Raw genomic sequence first — 19,300 nt, forward strand, 5'->3', positions numbered from 1 at the left:
ATACCAATTACTTAGGGTAAGGGACAATTTTGCCCAAATGCTTATTGTAAAATAAAGCGTGACTTGGCAGTTTGTGTTCTTCACTTGCGGGGGATTCCACACAGCTGCGATTCCCATCATGTCACGTGTGAAAACCTTTTTGCATAAAGTACACTGAGTCTCGTATGCATTGCCTTTTACCGGTTTCAGCCAAGCTGCAAAAATGTTGGTTAAGTAGATCATTTTTGTCAAATTTGCACTTCCCCATGTCATGAAGGGTACAGTTACAGCTAGCTAGCGAACAGTAGATCCTCTGCTTCCCAGCCAGAAGCAAAATATGCATGTTGTTGGTTCCACTATCCTGCCTTACATTAATGCAAGAGGCACTGGGAAATTGTCTTTAAAACAAATAGATGTTACAAATTATTTAGAGATTTTATAATACATCAGAAAAATAAGATTCATAAAATCTTTTCTCCCACATCTTAGCATTTTCAAGACACTGATATATTGATTTAAGACATTTTAATACCAGTTATGGCCTTATTTTTAGATTGATGGATTCAATGCCTTTTAAGCCCTTTTAAGGATCCACGGGAACCCTGAATTTAATAAGGCCACCACTGGACGTAATCCCAGGTTCAAAAGAGTCATCAGATGTTAGTGTTTGTGTCTGGCAGTTGGGTTGGAACAATCAGCAGTCAGCTGCATATCAGACAAAAAAGTTCATTTGTGCTTTCGACAAATGGTTTCAGGGTCAGGGTGTGTTTGAGTGTCTCTGTCACATTTTGTAGTCAACCTATCAATGCAGATTCTGCACAACACTGACATGGACATGAGCAACAGTCATCCTGTGTTGGGTCTGCATTTGAGTCCAATCTCTAGATGATTAACATCTATTTTTACAAAAGTATGTTGTGTTTTTCTTTGTCTGAGAGTGAACTGTGCGGATTCTTGGTTACTTTTATAGAAGAAGTAAGCACTTTTATTGGTGACATACAGAAATGTGTGGGGTTTTAGGGATACATATGAACTGGGGACTGAAGGAACATGAGTGTGCAGTGTCTTTGATTGTGTGTGTGTCTGTGTGTGGTGCAGGAAGTGAGTCTGTGGTATGGCTGCAGGCCAGGCTGAGTGGAATAATTGATTGCTGATTGACCCTCCACTGCCACTGAGGACAGTCCTCCGCACTGCATTACTGCACACTCTCATCTGGTCACCAGCATGTGTATGCACTTTCATAACTCTGTGTGTGTGTGTGTGTGTGTGTGTGTGTGTGTGTGTGTGATCCCTCTGCCCACAAACCGCAGCCACAAACCAACAACTATTATCAAAACAAAAAGGCCTGTGTGACCTATTCAGACAAAAAATAATGAAAAATAATGACTGGTTGATTCAGTCAAAATGCTGAATCACACTCTCCCTCTCTCTCTCTCTCTCTCTCTCTCTCTCTCTCACACACACACACACACACACACACACACACACACACACACACACACACGGGGAAGTGAAACATGAATGGAAGTGATAGTGGTGGTTTGAGAGATTCAGCAGGAACTCGACCCCTTGTTAAAAGGTTGACTCAGTAAATTGCCTCGTGACCACCGTCAACAGGAAATAAAATAACATGAAGGAAATTCTCTGTAAGTGAATTCCTGGCAACAAATAACGAGCTAAAACTGCCTCTGAGCATTAAGGAGATATAAAAAGCTCAAAAACAATCTGCAGCACAATAAATATCGAGTTATAACACCACTTGTACGGTTATTTGTGATAATGCAAATGACTTAACAGTTATTCTGCTTAAATACCTTCAAGAGAATATCTGGAGGTAATTGTCCCTTTATGGCACATTTTACCTTCTTTCAGGTAAAATGTAGAGTGTGATTCACACACCACCCCTCCTCTTCCTCCTCCTTGTTTAGAGATCAGCACATCATCCCACCGGTCTCATTTATTTGTTTGTTTGCCGGTTAGGTTTGTTTATTACTGTATTTTCAAAGCACGGGACAAGGTTAGATTTGCTGTTTGGGCATATTTTCTCCTGTGATAGCATGTTTGAATTTGTCTACTCAGCATGCGGCGTGTCAGAGAGTGTGTGTGTGTGTGTCTCAGTGTGTGTGTGTGTGACAGTATGAAGCCGATGGAGGGAGGGCATGTGCTCAGGGGTCGCAGCAGCAGCACGCCGCCACCAGTGCCAAATTGCTTTCTTGGGTGCGTCGGGGCAGGGACCGACGGTGTGGTGCCCCCCCCACCCCCCCTCCTGCTCTGTGGGGGCTCCTGGCCCCGGGTCACTAACTCAATCACCAGATCAGAAGTAATAATTATTAATACCCCGTGAGCGTTAACAGCACGCAGGTGATTTATCAAAAATGTCGATTACATTTTGCGCAGGGTGACAACTTTTTAAAGCTGAACACCTCCCTGGGGAGCGGGCCTAACTGGAGAACACCTCCACTGTATGAAGCCAAGTGGGTTTCTGCTAAATGAAAAGGCCTGAATGGCACCAGAAAGGATGTTATTTATACAGTGACCAATTTTTCTAAATAAAAGCATGCCTGCCCTTTACCTCCTGCTGCTAAATGAGAATTTAATTTAGATGAAAGAGAGAACAAAAACATCCACAACTAGATTGACCTGCTCGGGGACCCCGGGGCAAACATCTGCTATTGGGCCCTTAGTGACCATCTCTACCTCCCATCCTCCATGTCTCCTGTGAGTACCTTGTTGCCTCCAAAATCAAATAAAAGCTACAGTTGGTGACTTCCATGAGAATAACTTCATGTCATATTTGCTGAACTGTCACTTCTGAAAGAAGTACAAGAGACAGAAAAAAGTCATGTCCCTCCTCCTCCTCCTACTGCTTCTGATGGCATTTGCTCGAATCAAACCATGGCGCACCAAACACAGCCAATCAGAACTGAGGTGTCTCCAATGCAGCTGTCAATCATGTCAATCACCGCATGTGATCTGTGGTCAAACTGTCAAACTAGGCAGTGCAGATAAAATATGAATCAAGATTCTGTTCCTGCCTTTTTCTCACCTCAAACGTTTTAAGATACATATTTTGTGTACTGTTTAGCTGTAATATGAGAAAGTTTATCATCTGGTTGCCATTTTGGAAATAGTCGACCTAAGCACCAAGCACGGCCAACCGGCCTGACCAACTTTTCTTATTTTACAGCTAAACAGACCACAGATCATGAACAGTGATTGACATGATCAGCAGCTGCATTAGAGACTCCTTGGCTCTGATTGATTTCATTAGTTCACTTGCAGTGAGGCCATTAGAAGCACTACAAGCACTGTTCCCTCTAAGCTGTTTTACTGCGCAATTGTGCACTGCTGCCCACCTCTTTGCGCTGATAACAGAAAAGTTGTGCACTCAAATATCCCCGACCAGTTTTTTCTGTTTTTCCTCATATGTGCTGTCTTGTGACTTGAACAGTAAATACGTACTCCACTGTGGGCGTTTGTCTGTGCAATGAGTGACAGATGACAGTGAACTGTCAGTCAGTGATGATTAAAAAAACATACCCACCAGGCGCTGCCCAGCCAATACCTGCAACGGTTGTTTAGCTTGACAGTCAATCAATGGCATTATGTTGGGTATTCGCTGTTGTCTTATTTGTTGTTAGCCATTAGCCATAGCATCGCAGCTATGGCTAAACGTGTGGGCTGTGGCACTTCGTTCACTGGAATTTATAAGAAAAAACGCGTGTCGTTTAAGGTGGAGTGGCTGTCGGAGTACATACAAACAGACGAGCGAACACCACTGGTGAAACTCGGCAATATTTTTTCCTTTTCAAGCAAGAATGGAGTTTGCAAGACGTGCAATGAAGCAAAAGAACAAGGCGAGTTTTCAGAGGGGAAAGTGTGGAGTGAGTTGAAACTAGACTACCTAAGCTACATGTTGGAACAAAAGGACATTTAAATACTGTGGAAATTGTAAAGCGACGCAAGCAGGGGCCTGGGATTGGATCTTTACTGCAAGAGAGCACGGAGGAACGGCAGAAGAGAAACAAACTGTTACTTAAGAAAAAGTCAGATCCTGAGCAAGTTAAAATTCTCATTGACGATGTTCTACTTGACATCCAAATGAATGCATCGATGCTAGCTGTACAACAAATTCACAATCACATGGCAAAATATGTGAGTATCCCAGAGCACTGGAGAGGCAGAAATTACACCTTTGAATTTGTAGAGGCAATCACTGCAGTTGTACAGAAGGGACTATGTGCAGTATCCAAAACGCCCCATGGCATACTTTGATAATTGATGAGAACGCAGACATAACACTGCACAAAATGTTAGTGATGTTTTATCAAATACAGGGAGGAGAATGATGTCACTTACAAAACTGTGTTTGGTGGCATCGTTCAGCTGAAGGCATGCACTGCTCATGATCTCTTAGAGGTGATCACAGACTTTTACTCCAGCCATGAACTAGACTTGCAGAGAATGGTGATGCTGACCTGAGTCGCCCACAGTCGCTCAAGATCAGAGGAGTTGAATGTCTCCTCAGGAGTTTTCTAAATTAGAGGGAACATTGACTACAAGGCATGCAGAGGAATATGATTTTTTTCACAGATTATCTGTGATTATCTGTATGTATGTATACATATATATATATATATATATAATTTAATAAAAGTTACCAACTACAGCTTTAAACAGGGCACATTTCAGCTGTGATAACACTTAGATGTATATCTGACAGTCATGCTAAATCTACAGCTGTAGTAGGTTTCTCCTGAGCAACACAAAGTGTCTTTTTCACAGGCCACCATAGAAAGCAGTGATGGTGACGGCCAAAACGGTGGTTCAGAGAGTGACTTGTTAGAACTGCTAGCTTAGCAAAGCTTCAGCAGATGCAGCAGAGGCAGTGGAGAGTGACAGAGGAGGGGATGTGAATGAATGGTAGGGAGGATGTACATTCCTCCCCCCCACACTGTCACACTGCAACTACTACTAGCCTATTACTGCCACTACTGCTCTTCTCAGCGCTCCTAATCTCTTAATATCTTGACAAATTACACCTAAAATGCTCCCCACTGCTGACAGAGTCCTTTTTTCTTTTCTTATCTTTTCCTAAAACTTGAAAAAAAAATTAGGATATATCTTACAGGGCGGTGGAAGGTTAACATGATGTTGCCTTTAATTCTGAGCTGTAGAGTACAAGGCAACATCATAGTTTTCATTTTGGTCTGCAGGACAGCATTACATGATTTCCTCTGGAAAAAAGACAAAGAAGTTTTGTCCCGGTGCACCCCACTGACTGGATCCAGAATAAACTAAGTGTAAGAAAGTGGCTGCACATATAATTTACAGACTCAAAAAGTGAATACAGTGCTTTACCCAGTGCTATCAATGTTTTTTTTTTCTGTGTGTCAGCCAGTTTAGTGTTTGGTTAGACACAACTATATTTAGGAATATGTACCACAAGAGCAAAAATTAACTAATAATAAACTAATAATTAACTGCAATAAGAAAGGGTCACAACATAGGTGATGATAGGAGATGTCACTTTGGTATTGCGTTCATGTTTTGGGGTTTTCTGGGGGGTCTGAGTTCTTCCTCTGGGGGCAGTTGTTGGTGATAATCCAGCCCTGACAACAAAAATAACAACAACAGGTAAAGGAGGTGGAGGCTGAGGTTATTATCAGTCTTATTAAAAGGATGTGGATCTATCAGCTGTGAGCTGCTTCCACACTGTTTGTCTGGACTCTCTGTTTATAAGTGTGTGTGTCTGCGTGTGAGTGTGTGTGTGCGGGTATACTGTAGGTAAGCTGAGCCGAAGAGACGCTGACTGTGTTGAATCTCAGCAGCAGCAGCTCCAGACGCCAGAGACACACTGCACCTCTCTCTATGTACGTTACCCCCCCCATCCTTCTCACTGCTTCACTTGTTTTGTTTCTCAGATGCAGCTCAGATGGACTCTGCCCTGATTTATGGATAGAAAAGCCCACAGTGTAGTCATGGTGATCTCTTTCTCCGTCTCTCTCTCTCTGTCTCTCTCTCTCTCTCACACACACACACACACACGCACAAAGCACATGTCTGTTCCTTCATTCCACTGCATACCGTCTCGATCTGTGTGTGTTCTGAGCACACACACTCTCTCTGACTCTCAGCGAGGTGATGGCTGTCACACTGCTCAACGTTTCCTCTGAGTCAGCAAAAACAGGAAGAGGAGGAGAGTGATGGAGAGGCTGAAAGGAGGGAGAGAAAGAGAGGAGGAGGAGGAGGAAGAGGAGGAGGAAAAAGGTATTAAGAGCAAATTTAAATTTGAGGTGAGAGCTGTGTTTCTCCCCCCCCCCCAAAAATTAATCACTAAGCAATTTAATTAGTTTTTGAAGTTGGTCAACAAAAGCACTACAGACAGATAGATAGTCAAACTTTAACGATCGTGGCAAGAAATGTAATGTCTTGAAGTAGCATGGCAGGCGCTTTGGGTGAATTGCATAGACACTAGATCCTACACAAGCATACACAGGTGTGTGATATACAGGTGAGTAAGTGTATGAGAAAATATAGGAGCGGAATGTAAGTGACAACATGAAGGTTTAACAGCTGTGCTGACAGATAATTTTATGGGACAGAAGTGTTTGAAATGATGTGTTGCAAGGAAACAAATGAAGATTTTAATAATTATATTTTTTGGAAAGAGGAAGGGGTATTAACTAAAACACACCTGTCTCTCTGGCTCTGTCACTCACACACACTTAGTGACTATTATTCAAGCACCTAAAAGACTTTAAACAAATAAAACTATTACATTCAACAGTCTGGGGAGTCCTATACTAAGGTAATATGACAGCCTGCAAGAAAAATTATTAATTTTTACATCTCAGTTTGACACATTTTCGTGGCTGACATGTTGTTAAAATTAAGTATTTAAAAATATTAAGATTACACACAGCTACAAACATCAACATACTACGTTCTTGCAGACGAAATACTGTAACACTGACTTTAATATATATATATTGACATCTAACCGTCCACTGGCCGTCGCGTGCGTGACCCCGCAACACACACACTCTCAGTCACACACTCATTCACGGTGAGTTATGATATGTGTTTAAAGTGAGCCACCACCCACCGGGCCTGACACAGGCGGTGTCACATCAGCACCAACGCGGGGTGGCATCTGTCTCAAGCCGCGCTGGAGGAGGAGGAAAAGGAGGAGGAGAGAGCACTTAATGCAGTTTAGGGCACGAGCGCGCGCACACACAAAGTGGACACCGAGGGTATCATCCGAAGCTGCCCTACGGACATCTTCAAAACACACAGAGAAAGAGAGTCTAGCTCATCTGCCTCGCTGTTCGGTGGTGGCACAGAGCAGGCCAGCCTCATCCATCCATCACCGGCTGATGGAGCGCGCAGAGGCCCGCTGACAGGCGGCCGAAGCCGGGCAGCGGAGCTGAGGAGCAGGGCGGCTGGTGCTTCTCATACACAGAGACAAATTATAAATATTATATTATATATAAATATTAAAAAATAAAAAGTCGCAGGAGGAAGAAAAAAAATAATTAGAGAAAACACTAAAGAAGGGATTGAAACGAAGCTGTATTTTGTTCTCCGCCTTTAAAAATAATAACCACAGTAATTATAATATTAATAATAAACATTCCCTGTAAAATCCTCATTACATTGTGATTTTTTGACACGCGTCAACATGGCTCGTTACAGCTCATTATAAGGGATCCTTTATCATTATTAAATAAAATTCATTTGGTATATTAACATTATGCTGTTATCATTCTAATAGCCTATATATTTTAAAACCTATATATTTTTTATAAATCGTAAAAATGTTAGTTGATGCAGGTGAAACCCGTACCTGTGTCAAACTTCTTTTTCTTTCTTTTTTTATTTTAAATTTTCGTTCACAAATATGATCATCATTTAGTCTATCATAGTTATTAATGTTATAAATAAAAAGTGTATTTAACGGGCAGTTGGGATGTGTGTTTTTAAAGCCACATTGTTGCGACGGGGTTCAGCTGGCCTAAAATAAGAAACATATTCATGCCATTCTTACATAAAGCCAGAGCTTCAATAATTTAGAGGCAGGAAGCCTTCTTGTTTTGTTGTTTGTTTGTTTTTTCAAAATAAAACCTTTTTCTGCTAACAATGACGGCAGCGGCAGTCTGACAGATTTGGGACAGAACTTTTTATTAAACATTATGAAAACAAGATTCTCAACAACGTTCCACTTTGTAGGTTTTTCACTTGTTGACACGTTAGGACACGTTCATTGAATAAATATAGAAATTATATGTACAGATATACATTAACAGCACTGTGCAGAAGTTTACTTTCCTTTTTATCTCCTGTTTATTTGTCGCAGTCTTTAAAATCAAATTAGGATTTTTTAGGCTGTAATTGCTTTTGTAAAAATGACTAAAATTTGAGGTCATATCAAACCTAAAAAAATCAAATTAAAACAAAGTTACTGCAGGGAGACAGTGGGTACCTAATTGTTTTAAAGAAAAGATTAATTTGCAGATGTGTTGCAAGATTGATTTTGATCGTTTTTGTTCTTTTGGCTCCCATAACAGATCGAGCATTTGGAGAGCAACAAATAAAAATATAAAATTCACATTTATTTTGCATTTTCAACATGTTTTTCTGATGCATTTGGATTTAAATGTTATAATCTCAGCCTCTCTCTTCCTGCAAGTTTTCGCCATCCAACAGGTAGTCTGAGCGTCGGACACTTCTGCACAATATTGCACATATATCTAGGCAGCAGAAAACACACGAACCAGGGATTTCTTGTTGACAGAATAATGCATCGAGTTACTCCAAGAACAGTAAGCTCTACCACAGGCAAAGTCTCCTCTTTTCAAACAATCAAGCATCCTCCTATCAAGATCTTATTATTAAGACACCGGGCTGCACAATAAAGCCGCAGGCCCTAAAAATTCTCGTCTACAAATAAAGTAAAAAACAACAACAAAAAAAAAAAGAACCATGAAACTAAGTCTTTTTAATCATCAGGTTGGTGCATAGAGTTTTAGCAGCGAATGCAGTCCTTGTCCATCTAATAAATGAAGCTTTCACCTCATCAAATTTACATCCAGGTTTTTAGAGAGTAACAGATCAAAGGTCCTATCGGTAGAAAACAAAATGTTTGTCCAGTTTGATCTCTTCTTAGTGCAGTATAGGCTTGCCTTTGACATTACACATGTTCAGGAGGAGGAGGATACCATAGACGATTTGCATGCTGTAACATACAAACATTTGTATTAAGACATTTCGAATAATCCAAGCAACAAAAGCAGTTTTCTTTAAAAAGAGAAAAAGGTAAAATAACACAGTTAACTGTTTTTTTTTCTCTACACATTATGTACAGGTGGAAATAAATACAGTCTAAAATCTGGCTCAGTTAATCTCTTTTTGTCGATTTTCTTTTCTTTTTTAAAACAATAGAAAAATTGATTGAAAATAGCAGTTAAAGACGCATCCATTTTTACGCAGTAGCAGATTGTTTTGCATTTTTGTCCGCAGTCCTTGCACCTCTCGGGGGGTCATGGGAGGGAACATTTGTGTGGCTTTTTGCATACCCAGGCCTTACTGATGGCAGAGGAGAAGGGAGGAGGAGGAAGAGGAGAAGCGTTAGAAGAGGAGAGAACCATGGGCCATGCTTTCCATACATGTGGAAGGATTCTGGGAGATGACTGGAGGTTACCATACATGTCCTGCATGCAGGGTTGCAAATAGGGATGGGAAACTATAGACTTGCAATATTGAAAGGTCTCTTCTCTGCATCACAGACCGCCTCGCTTTCACACAGTCTGTTGAGTTTTCTGGAGCCAGAGGAGAGGCGGTGTATTGCTTTTTCTGCTTCTATTTCAGTCCAATCTGTCTCTTTTAAAAAACATTCTTTCCCCCAGTTTTAAGACAAAACACAAAAAAGAAAAAAAAAACATCCCTCACTCTGAATTATTAAGACAGTCATGTTATATGTGGTGTGATTGGTTCAATAAGACATCTGACCAGTTCTGTTGCACCAGAGAAAAGTCTACACGCTAAGTGATCCCATGTGCTCACCTGACAGGTTGTAGTGAGCGTACAGAAGTTTTGCCAAAACATCGTTAAGACTCAAAATGCACACACGGATTACGTTTGTGCGCGGCTAATGCGTATTTGTTTTTAAGTCTTTCTCGAGGGAATAACTGTAAACAAAATACAAACGCAGAAAAATATAAATTAATGTAACAAGGGTGTTAAGGTGGGGTTGTAATTCAGAGTCTATGCTACAAATCATCAGTCTCTCACATGAAGAACTCGTTGTTGGCCTGTTTCCCGGACGGATCTCTCGTGTTCGCGGGTCCACCGGCAGAGTAGGTCCGGCTGGCCAGCTTCTCATACTTCTCCTTGTAAAGATCCCTCTCCTTGGCAAGACGCACCACGTCCTGCTTCAGCTGCTCCACTTGGGTCTGCAGGGTGCACTTCTCGGTCTCCAGCATGTGCCTCTGTTGGACGCGTTTGAAGCGGCAGGACTGCGCGTAGCCCCGGTTCTTTAGGGTGCGTCTCTTCTGCTTCAGGCGGATCACCTCCTCCTTGCTGAAGCCCCGCAGCTGCCGGTTCAGCTCCCGCACCGTCATGCTGACCAGCTGCTCGTCCGAGAAGCGGTCTTCCAGGCGGGCGTGGTGGCCGTGGTGGTGGTGATGGTGGTGGTGATGGCCCTGGTGATGGTGCGCCGCCGAGGCCGCGGACAGGTCCTCCCCGACGTACTGCTGCCCGCGGAAGCCCTCGTAGGCCTGGTGGTGGTGGTGATGGTGGTGCGCGTTACCGATGAGGGCCTCCACCGCGTCCTCCGGGGTCAGGTTGAGCGCCTCGGGGTTGATGTGGTGCTGGTAACTGGGGATCCAGTACAGGTCCTCCAGCTGAGGCTTGCCCGCGTTGCTGTGATTGTTGTTGCCGCTGCTGTTGTTGCTGCTGCCGCTGCTGTTGACCCCGCTGGTGAGGCTCTGGTTGGGCTGCGCGCCCGGACTCGGAGCGCAGAAGCTCGGCGAGGAAGGCACGGAGGAGCAGGGTGTGCTGATCGGGGTGGAGGACAGAGAGCCCGACGGGAGGCGGTGGCAGTAGCGGTCGGCCTCCGGTGGCTCCTTCTTCACCTCAAACTTCATAAGGTCAAAGTCGTTGACGTACTCGATTGCCAGAGGGCTGTTTGGCAGCTCTGCGCTCATGGCGAGGTCGGTGGCCATGTCAGTCCATGCGACGACTCCTGCCCTCACAGCCAAACCGACGGCGGGCAGCCCTCTCGGATACAGATTGCGAAGAGCCTGTATGGTGTATATATAGACACGCGCACACGCCCGGTGCACAGAGCTGCTGCAGGGCCGGCGGGTGGGTGGAGAAACTTATTAAGGCTGCTCGCCCCTAAGACAACTTCTATATATAGTGGCGTGAATATACGTATGCATGTAAATGAACTTGTACACCTGCCAGTTTGCCTCCGCTCGCTGCTCTTGTTGACAACTTATCCCAGGTCAAATGCACGCTTTAATACCAGGAGCCCCCGGGGCGGCTGAAACAGGAGCCCGGTGAATTTGGAGACACCAACCTGTCTTGTCCTCGCTTCACCTCTGCAGCCCACTTGCCTCCCTGTGATTTACTGTCCTCGGTTCTGCTCGATCAAGTAACAAGAACAGACTTCGTCTCCTCCGCTCGCTGTGTTATAAATATTTTCCAAGCATCCTTCTTCGCCCGCTGCTGTTTACAACTTGATCATGAAGTCCCAGGCTGTGTGCTGAAGTCACTGCAGCATGGCCCGGATTAAAAGTTTCTCACACAATCAGATCAGACAGTGTGTGACAGTCACGGTGCGCAGCGCAGGCGTGCGTAAAGGTGTGCCAAAAAGTCCCGGGAATCCAAAATGGAATGACACGTGCAGAAGTTTTCAAAGTTAATTTGCATCTGAGATGAGTCTGAAGTTGCAGGTCCTACTTTGAGGGACAGGAGAGTCTGGTCCCTGTTGTTGTGGTCAGTCCAAATACTTTACACAAGCGGCAGATTACTGACAGCTTCGGTCCCCACGGTCCTGTCCCCCCTCAGCGGGGCGCGCTGACCTTACGTGTTGACTGTGTCTAATGTTATGCAAGAGGTGATAAATTCCAGTTGGTTTTCTCTCTAACTGCCCTAAAATTGTTTCTAAGAGCTTCACGGTGCAACCAGCAGTGTCACTGAGGCGCTGGAAGGCAATCTGCTCTTATAAAGACAGCGTGGCCCGCGACCCTCCCACACAGAGGTGTGACGGGCCAATGGGAGGAGATCACAGCAGTGTATTTGCATTCTCCTATAGACAAGCCTCCACACTGGCAGCGGCCGGCCGAGCAGAGCCGAGCGGAGCCGAAGTGGAGCGGAGCGCGCAGGGAGAACAGGTGCAGCAGATCCCCCCCTCTAGTGACCGAGCAGATGCTACTGCACGGCGGAGCGGAGTAAGATGAGAGCTCCTGGAGTTTCTCAGAGAGAAAAAAGCTGTACTCGGAAGAGAGGAAAACACTTTTCATCATTTCAAAACTGCGTGTCAGTTATGTAATGAGGCTGTCAGCATGTGTTTAGATTCCACGAGGAAAGAACATCCAGGTTGTTAATTCGTGGTATTTATCAATTAATGCATTCATAAGGACTTAAAAGTGAATATTTTTAGACTTAATGATTTAATGCAACAGGAACCCCTTCTAATCCATATCAAATGCTAAACGTTTTAATCACCAACATATTCATATATGTGAGGAATTAATTGGTTTACATGTTATCATGGTCCACACTTAAACAAGTATTATACTTTGGCTCATGCAATATTTCATTTCTGCACGCCTAAGGAGGTTTTCAGCAAGCTACAAACAAATTCCAGGGTATTTTTTTTTTGCAGTTATATGTTTTGGGTTGTGAGACCACTCAATTAAATCACATTTACACCTTTGATCTGTAAAAAGGAACCACTGAGTTTACAGTATGATCAAGTTAACTGGCCAAAAATGCTGAAACACTGGAGGAATATGACTCTGGTAGCTGTGCTGTAGGAATAACAGGATAAGGGTATGCACATCAAATATAAATTTGTTTTTAAACTTATTAAAAATTAACTACTTTATAGCTGAAAAAGAGAAAATCAAACTATGAATACATGTTAAAGTGTTACTGTATCCTGTGTATACAACATTGTGTCAGCCTGGTGTCAAATTGAACACAGAGCTTTAACTTATCTGAACTTATAAAGGCAAAAAATCAAATATGGCTAAAAAATCAAACACATTTTGCCTCATTAACTTTATTAAAAGCAGCTTAATGTATCTGTTTGACTCGTTTAGGTCTCAGAAAGGAAGCCTGAGGACGCATCTGACACCACAAACTACCGAATCTATCAATACTGATCGATTTAAGGCCGCGCGCCCTTCTGCCAAAAAAATCAATCCGCATTTCCGCGAGGCTCCGAGGAGGCCGCGCTGTGGCTGCGCGCGGGTTAAGTATGATTGGATGGTCCTGGCGGTGGTCTGCAGGGTTTTCATTCGCAATTAACCACAAATTGCATCCCGTCTCATCTCCGCGGATCGACGGATAATTAAGACTCGCCACGTGCGTCTCCATTCTGGACACATACGTCTTTTAGGCTGGAGTGAGACAGAGAGGTATCACGGGGGGGGGGCGGGCGGAAGGTTGGGCAGGATGGTGATGGTATCATGGGAGCGGGACTTTAACCCGGACACCGCTGCACCACCTGACCCGTTTAGCCTTTTCAGCAGCGGCCGCCCCCCGGGGTCCCATCTACCCACCGATATGTGAGTGATATATCTGCGGAAGAAAGTGCCTATCTGCGGGAAAAAACAGGTGGCAGTAAGTTAAACTTGGTCAGATGTGAACAGGAAAACCTTGCACAGCTGCTGAGCTAAACTTCCAGTCCGAAATGGCCATGAAATACGCCCCCCCCCGCCTCAGATCTGCTGGCGAGGATGAAAAGAAGAGTACGAGATGAAGGGATGGAAATCATATCAAGGTATTTTAAGTTTAGGTGCGCTAAGTCATTAGGAGAGGTTTTTTTTTTTTTTTTATCAAATAAGCAGGAGCTGGCCCTCAAACGCCAAGCTAAGCAGTCTGCATTGAAATGGCACATTTAAGAAGATCTGCTGTGGTCCATTCATTGTCAGGGGAAGGGGAGTGTCTGTGGCCGAGGGCTTGAGACATAAATTTTTGAAGTCAGGGTTTTCATTGTGCCTTTGCATATTGGGACTTCGCTGCAAGTGCAGTTCTACCGATTTAAGCAAAATGGACATCAGCAAGGTGGAGGATCGACGGTGGGCTTTGAGCCGGCCGTGAGGCGAGCTTTGAGCCAAGGTAGCCAGCATCCAGACCAAAGAGAGCAGCTCCGGGAGGTGGCTCGGGGTTATCTGAGGCCCGGAGGTTTTTGTCACCGCCGTTAAGTCACTAATGCCGCTGTGGAGGAATCAGCTTTAATTGTGCAGGGATGTGACACGCACGCATGCATGTGCACAGGCAGTAGAAGTTAACAGGGAGGCTTACTTTAAAAATCAGGAGTTTCACTACATGTAGGAGGCCTCGCTTGTATAGAAATCATGTTTGATCACCGGAGTAATGAAGGGTTTGTGGTGTTGGAGATGCAGGAAGTGAGACAACACAGAATCTGGGTTGAAATAGAAACTTAACCCAAAGGATAACTGGTTTGTTAGGAGTTGGACACTGTACGCACCAAGGATCTGAGAACAGGCCTGAAGACTACGTGAAACCTGCAAAGACTGAACAAAGTAAAGCTGATGTTTTCACAAACATACTCAGACTGTTTAGTCTTGATCACCATAAAGGAACACAAACTAGTAAAGACAGAGAAAACACACCGGGTGATTCGTAGATGACTGCTGCTGAAACTGTGAAAACACAGAAACACATTAATCAAAAAGAGTTTATGCACTTGACTAAAAGAAGGTGAAATACGTGCAGGGTATGCAATAATTGGATGAGATGGTGGATGAGGAGATGAGGATGACATCGATGGTAAACTGCAGAGAGCTGGAAGAGTGCTGTGAACTTCAGGTGAACTTTGACTCAAGTGTTTTTGGTCAGTTTTGATTTTACAAATGATGTTAAAGGTCCCGATTTTGAAGTATCATACATGTCTAAAATAACCTTAATGCGAATAGCAGGCATGGCTGGATCAGAAGGAGTGGTGGTGTGGTAATGGGTCGGCACTGTGCTGGGTTGATGTGGGTTAACTCAGTTGTAGACTGAATCGACAGACAACCCAATCACCATAAAATATGTTTGCACTCTATGTTTCTGCAAACCATGCATATATGTGTAGTGGATGTGCTGAAACTTTATGTTTTATAGCGCTGTGGTTACTGTGTGGTTAGGTTTAGGCACAGAAAGCACTTGGTTATGGTTAGGAACAGACGATGTTTGCATTTAACATATCTGGTTTTGGTGGCACAGTCACAGCTGGAGAAGCTGTCAATGTCTAGGTAAAAAACAACCACATTTCGTGGCAGTATCCTGACAGGAAACAGTGATAACTTGGCACTTTTCCTGGCACTATGCTCGGTGAAAAAAACAGTGATGGGTCACTAAGACACACCCACGTTTGGTGGCTAAAAAGCCGCTGGAAACATGGCGATGACTTGATAAAAGAAAACAACCCATTTTGTTGTTTGTTGGTCTTGCTGCAGCTTGACAGGTGTCTTGCATTGGTGAGATGTCATCCTTCATCTTGTTTTCCTCCTGAAGATAAAGTCAGCTTGTATACTGTCACATTAGAAAAAGTTGATATGATACATATGAAACCAACAAATATTAATGTACTGTATGTGGGATTTGCTTAAGTGTACAATGTCAACATTTTCTTCTGGTGACTGGGCTGCGACAGAACTAATCAACACTGTCCTGAAGATGAAAATAGGACGGGGAACAATACTACTTATAAATCCTTTCAGCACTGTGTGATTATATCTCCTGACAGTCAACACTAACTTATACTGGAACATGCTTAGTCCAACTTGGTCAGATTAGTTGTTACAATCGACTCATATCTAGTTTTGACATGCAATTCATTAGACAAGGTTGTGGGGGAGAGAACCAGGAGGAAAGTCCAAACTGTGGTCTATCTTCAGTAGCTTAAAGAGTGTAGATTGTCTGAACACAGATGCTTTGACACACCACAAAACGTCTTAGGACTTTAATGTGCACAACTGGAAACTTATGAATGACTTGATATTTGCATGTTTTCTGTGATACTGGATGTGTTTTAAACAACATGTTAAGAATAATACACTGGAGTTATTCCACAGAAGTAAAGCTCAAAAGGCGAATCCTCATAGAAAGACAAGAGGTTTCGAACACATGTAACACACACACACACACACACACACACACACACACACAAACCACATCTTTTCCAATCTCTAGAACACACACACTCTCTCTCTCTCACACACACACACACACACGATGAAGAATCACAGTTGACCTTTCTTTTTTGTCTCTCCGAGTCTACGTGGACAGATGATTTCTCTCCCTCTGTCTTCTCTCCGTCTCGTGCGCTTTTACTAAAAATTGAAATATTGATCTTAATTAGAGTTTGCCGAGCTCAGCAGCTCGCGTTGAGGGTTTTAGACAAGAGGCAGCAGACATCTGTCTAAGGCACTTACGTCTTCAGCGCAGGAGAGGAGCAACGTGGGTGAGGAGGAGGAGGAGGAGGAGGAGGAGGAAGGAGGGGGGAAAAAACGTGTAGTGAGAAGAGAAGAGTGATGGCTCCCTGTCTCCTGCCTTTTCTGAGAAACATGTCGAGCTCTCCATCTCCGCTCGCTGCTGTCAATACATCTGAGAGAAAATCGAGTTGAACAGTCACACACAAAACACACACACACACACACACACACACACACACACACACAAATCAAATATCCATCCTGACTAAATGTATTCAACTGACATACGTGAAAATCTGTATATGAAGTTAAGTTTTCCAAGTTGGTGCACAAGTATCAACCGATTGATCTCTGTCTTCTGTTTGTCATCAGGTTCAAACACAAAACATTTACCCTTCGATATCAGCTTTGTAAAAAGCCAGTGAGACTGGATACTTCCTAAAGCACTGTAAACTAGAATTACCGTCTCATGCTTGCAAGTGATTGTTGGATACAGTCCACGTTGGTAAATAAATTGGAAAATAAAATTGATTCTTACATTTGTTACACAATGCTGATTCACTGGGATACATCTTGTTTACTTTCACTTTTAAGTAGTGACACATCCTTTATTTAAATAGGAGTAAAATGCTGCCACTTACTTTAAATCATATCAGATTATGTCACATGCTGAGCACCAGTAAATATTCATGTTTCCCCAAATTCCTAATGAGGGCTACCCCCATTTCTGTCCCCCACTCAGTTCTAGACTCTAGACCATTCTGTGCTGACTAATTCCTGGCTAATAAATGTCTGATGAAAGATTGACAGTATTATCAATCTCATGTCTGTGCGTTTAGTACAGAGCTGAGGCCGCTTTATGAGTTAGATGGGCTTAGCATATAGACAGGAAGACAGGGAAACAGCTAGCTCTGTCAAAAGGGAGAAAATACACCTACCCCCACCTCTAAAGCTACACCATGAACGCCAGATGTGCAAAAATTACAATCCGTGGAAATGAAAATCAGCTGTGTGCAGTGATTGTGTGCAGCTTCATTAAGGCACGTCGTCATAGCGATGTCACCAGGTTTGGTACCATCGTGCCTGAACAGAGACCACAACCAAAATTTCACAGACTGTATCTGGCAACTCGCTGTCGTTCATCAAGAAATGGTTACAGTACATAGTTTCTCCCAAAAGTCCTCCTGAAATTGTTTATATATTCTATAAAGAAATTAAACTTTGTTCATTGTTTTTGTGTTTTCCTGTGAATGTCAAAAATGTATATATATATATATATATATATATATATATGTGGCCAGGGTGCACCGTGGTCAAAATTTTTCTTCAATATTTCAAGCATGGTAACTTTTTAATTTCAATCATGTAGAGTTTTAAAGTAACAAATAAGGAAGAAGGGCCTGAAGCAAAAGTTTGGGCACCCAGCATGGTCAGTGCTTAGTAGCACCCCCCTTGGCAAGTATCACTACCAGTGCCTCTAAACGCTTTTTGTAACCAGCTCAGAGTCTTTCAGTTCTTGTTTGGGGGATTTTCACCCATTCTTCCTGCAAAGGGCTTCTAGCTCTGTGAGATTCTTGGGCTGTCTTGCATGCACTGCTCTTTTGAGGTCTATCCACAGAGTTTTAATGATGTTTAGGTCGGGGGACTGTGGGGGCCATGGCTAAACCTTCAGCTTGCTCTTCTTGAGGTAGTCCATTGTGGATTTTGAAGTGTGTTTATGATCATTGTCCTGTTGTAGAAGCCATCCTCTCTTCATCTTCAGCTGTTTTACAGATGGTGTGATGTTTACTTCCAGAATTTGCTGGAACTGAAGTGAATCCATTCTTCCCTCTACCTGTGAATTGCTCCCTGTGCCACTGGCTGCAATACAAGCCCAAAGCATGATGGATCCACCCCTGTGTTTCACAGTTGGACAGGTGTTCTTTTTATGAAATTCTGCATCCTTTTTTCTCCAAACACATCTTTGCTCATTGCCTCCAAAAAGTTCTATTTTAACTTCATCAGTCCACAAGACTTGTTTTTAAAAGCATCAGGCTGGTTTAGATGTTCCTTTGCAAACTTCTGTTGCTGAATTTGTGGTGAGGAAACAGGAAAGGTTTTCCTCTGATGACTCTTCCATGAAGGTCATATTTGTACAGGTGTCGCTTCACAGTAGAACAGTGTTCCACCGCTCTGATAAATCTTTCTGCAGGTCTTTTGCAGTCAAAGGGTTGTTTGGATTTGCCTCTCTAACAATACTATGAGCAGCTCTCTCAGAAAGTTTTCTTGGTCTTCCAGACCTCAACTTGACCTCCACAGTTCCTGTTAACTGCTATTTCTATGTACTGAGGAAACAGCTTCCTGAAAACACTTCACTATCTTCCTATAGTCTCCTTTCTCTCTTTGAAATTTGTATCACCTGTCACTTCCTAATGGTTATTTTGAACAAGCCAGAGCCCTAACAAGCTAATTAAGGTCTGAGACCCTGGTAAAAGTTGTCTGAGAGCTCAGATGTCTTGGGGTGCCCTAACCTTTGCATTCTAAAATTGTACAAAACAACTTAACTATTCACAGTAAACAAACTTTTAACCGGGGTGCCCAAACTTTGACTGGCCACTGTACATGTTCAGCTTTTAACATGGACTGACCCCAGACTGACGCAT

At 43.3% G+C, this 19,300-nt stretch overlaps 1 protein-coding gene and 1 long non-coding RNA gene across 2 annotated transcripts in view; both read right to left on the reverse strand.

Annotated features, from left to right (window-relative positions):
* The window catches only part of LOC125895347 (uncharacterized), a 38,812-nt gene extending 26,643 nt beyond the window's left edge, over window positions 1–12,169 (reverse strand). Inside the window, exons 1-2 of the long non-coding RNA XR_007450170.1 lie at window positions 11,564–12,169; window positions 6,067–6,194 (exon numbers count right to left, since the gene is read on the reverse strand). This is a non-coding gene — a long non-coding RNA (uncharacterized LOC125895347). The remainder of the gene's footprint in view (window positions 1–6,066; window positions 6,195–11,563) is intronic.
* mafaa (v-maf avian musculoaponeurotic fibrosarcoma oncogene homolog Aa) lies at window positions 8,147–11,569 on the reverse strand. The gene has a single exon (XM_049587086.1). The coding sequence runs from the start codon at window positions 11,202–11,204 to the stop codon at window positions 10,269–10,271; it is 936 nt and encodes a 311-aa protein (XP_049443043.1). The 5' UTR covers window positions 11,205–11,569; the 3' UTR covers window positions 8,147–10,268.
* Window positions 12,170–19,300: the final 7,131 nt, after the last annotated feature.

This window comes from Epinephelus fuscoguttatus, linkage group LG10 (assembly GCF_011397635.1).
Source record: "Epinephelus fuscoguttatus linkage group LG10, E.fuscoguttatus.final_Chr_v1".
Classification (NCBI taxonomy): Eukaryota; Metazoa; Chordata; class Actinopteri; order Perciformes; family Serranidae; genus Epinephelus; species Epinephelus fuscoguttatus.

Coding starts and splice junctions, on each gene's coding strand:
- mafaa (XM_049587086.1), bottom strand. CDS start 11,204: ATGGCCACCGACCTCGCCATGAGCGCAGAGCTGCCAAACAGCCCTCTG.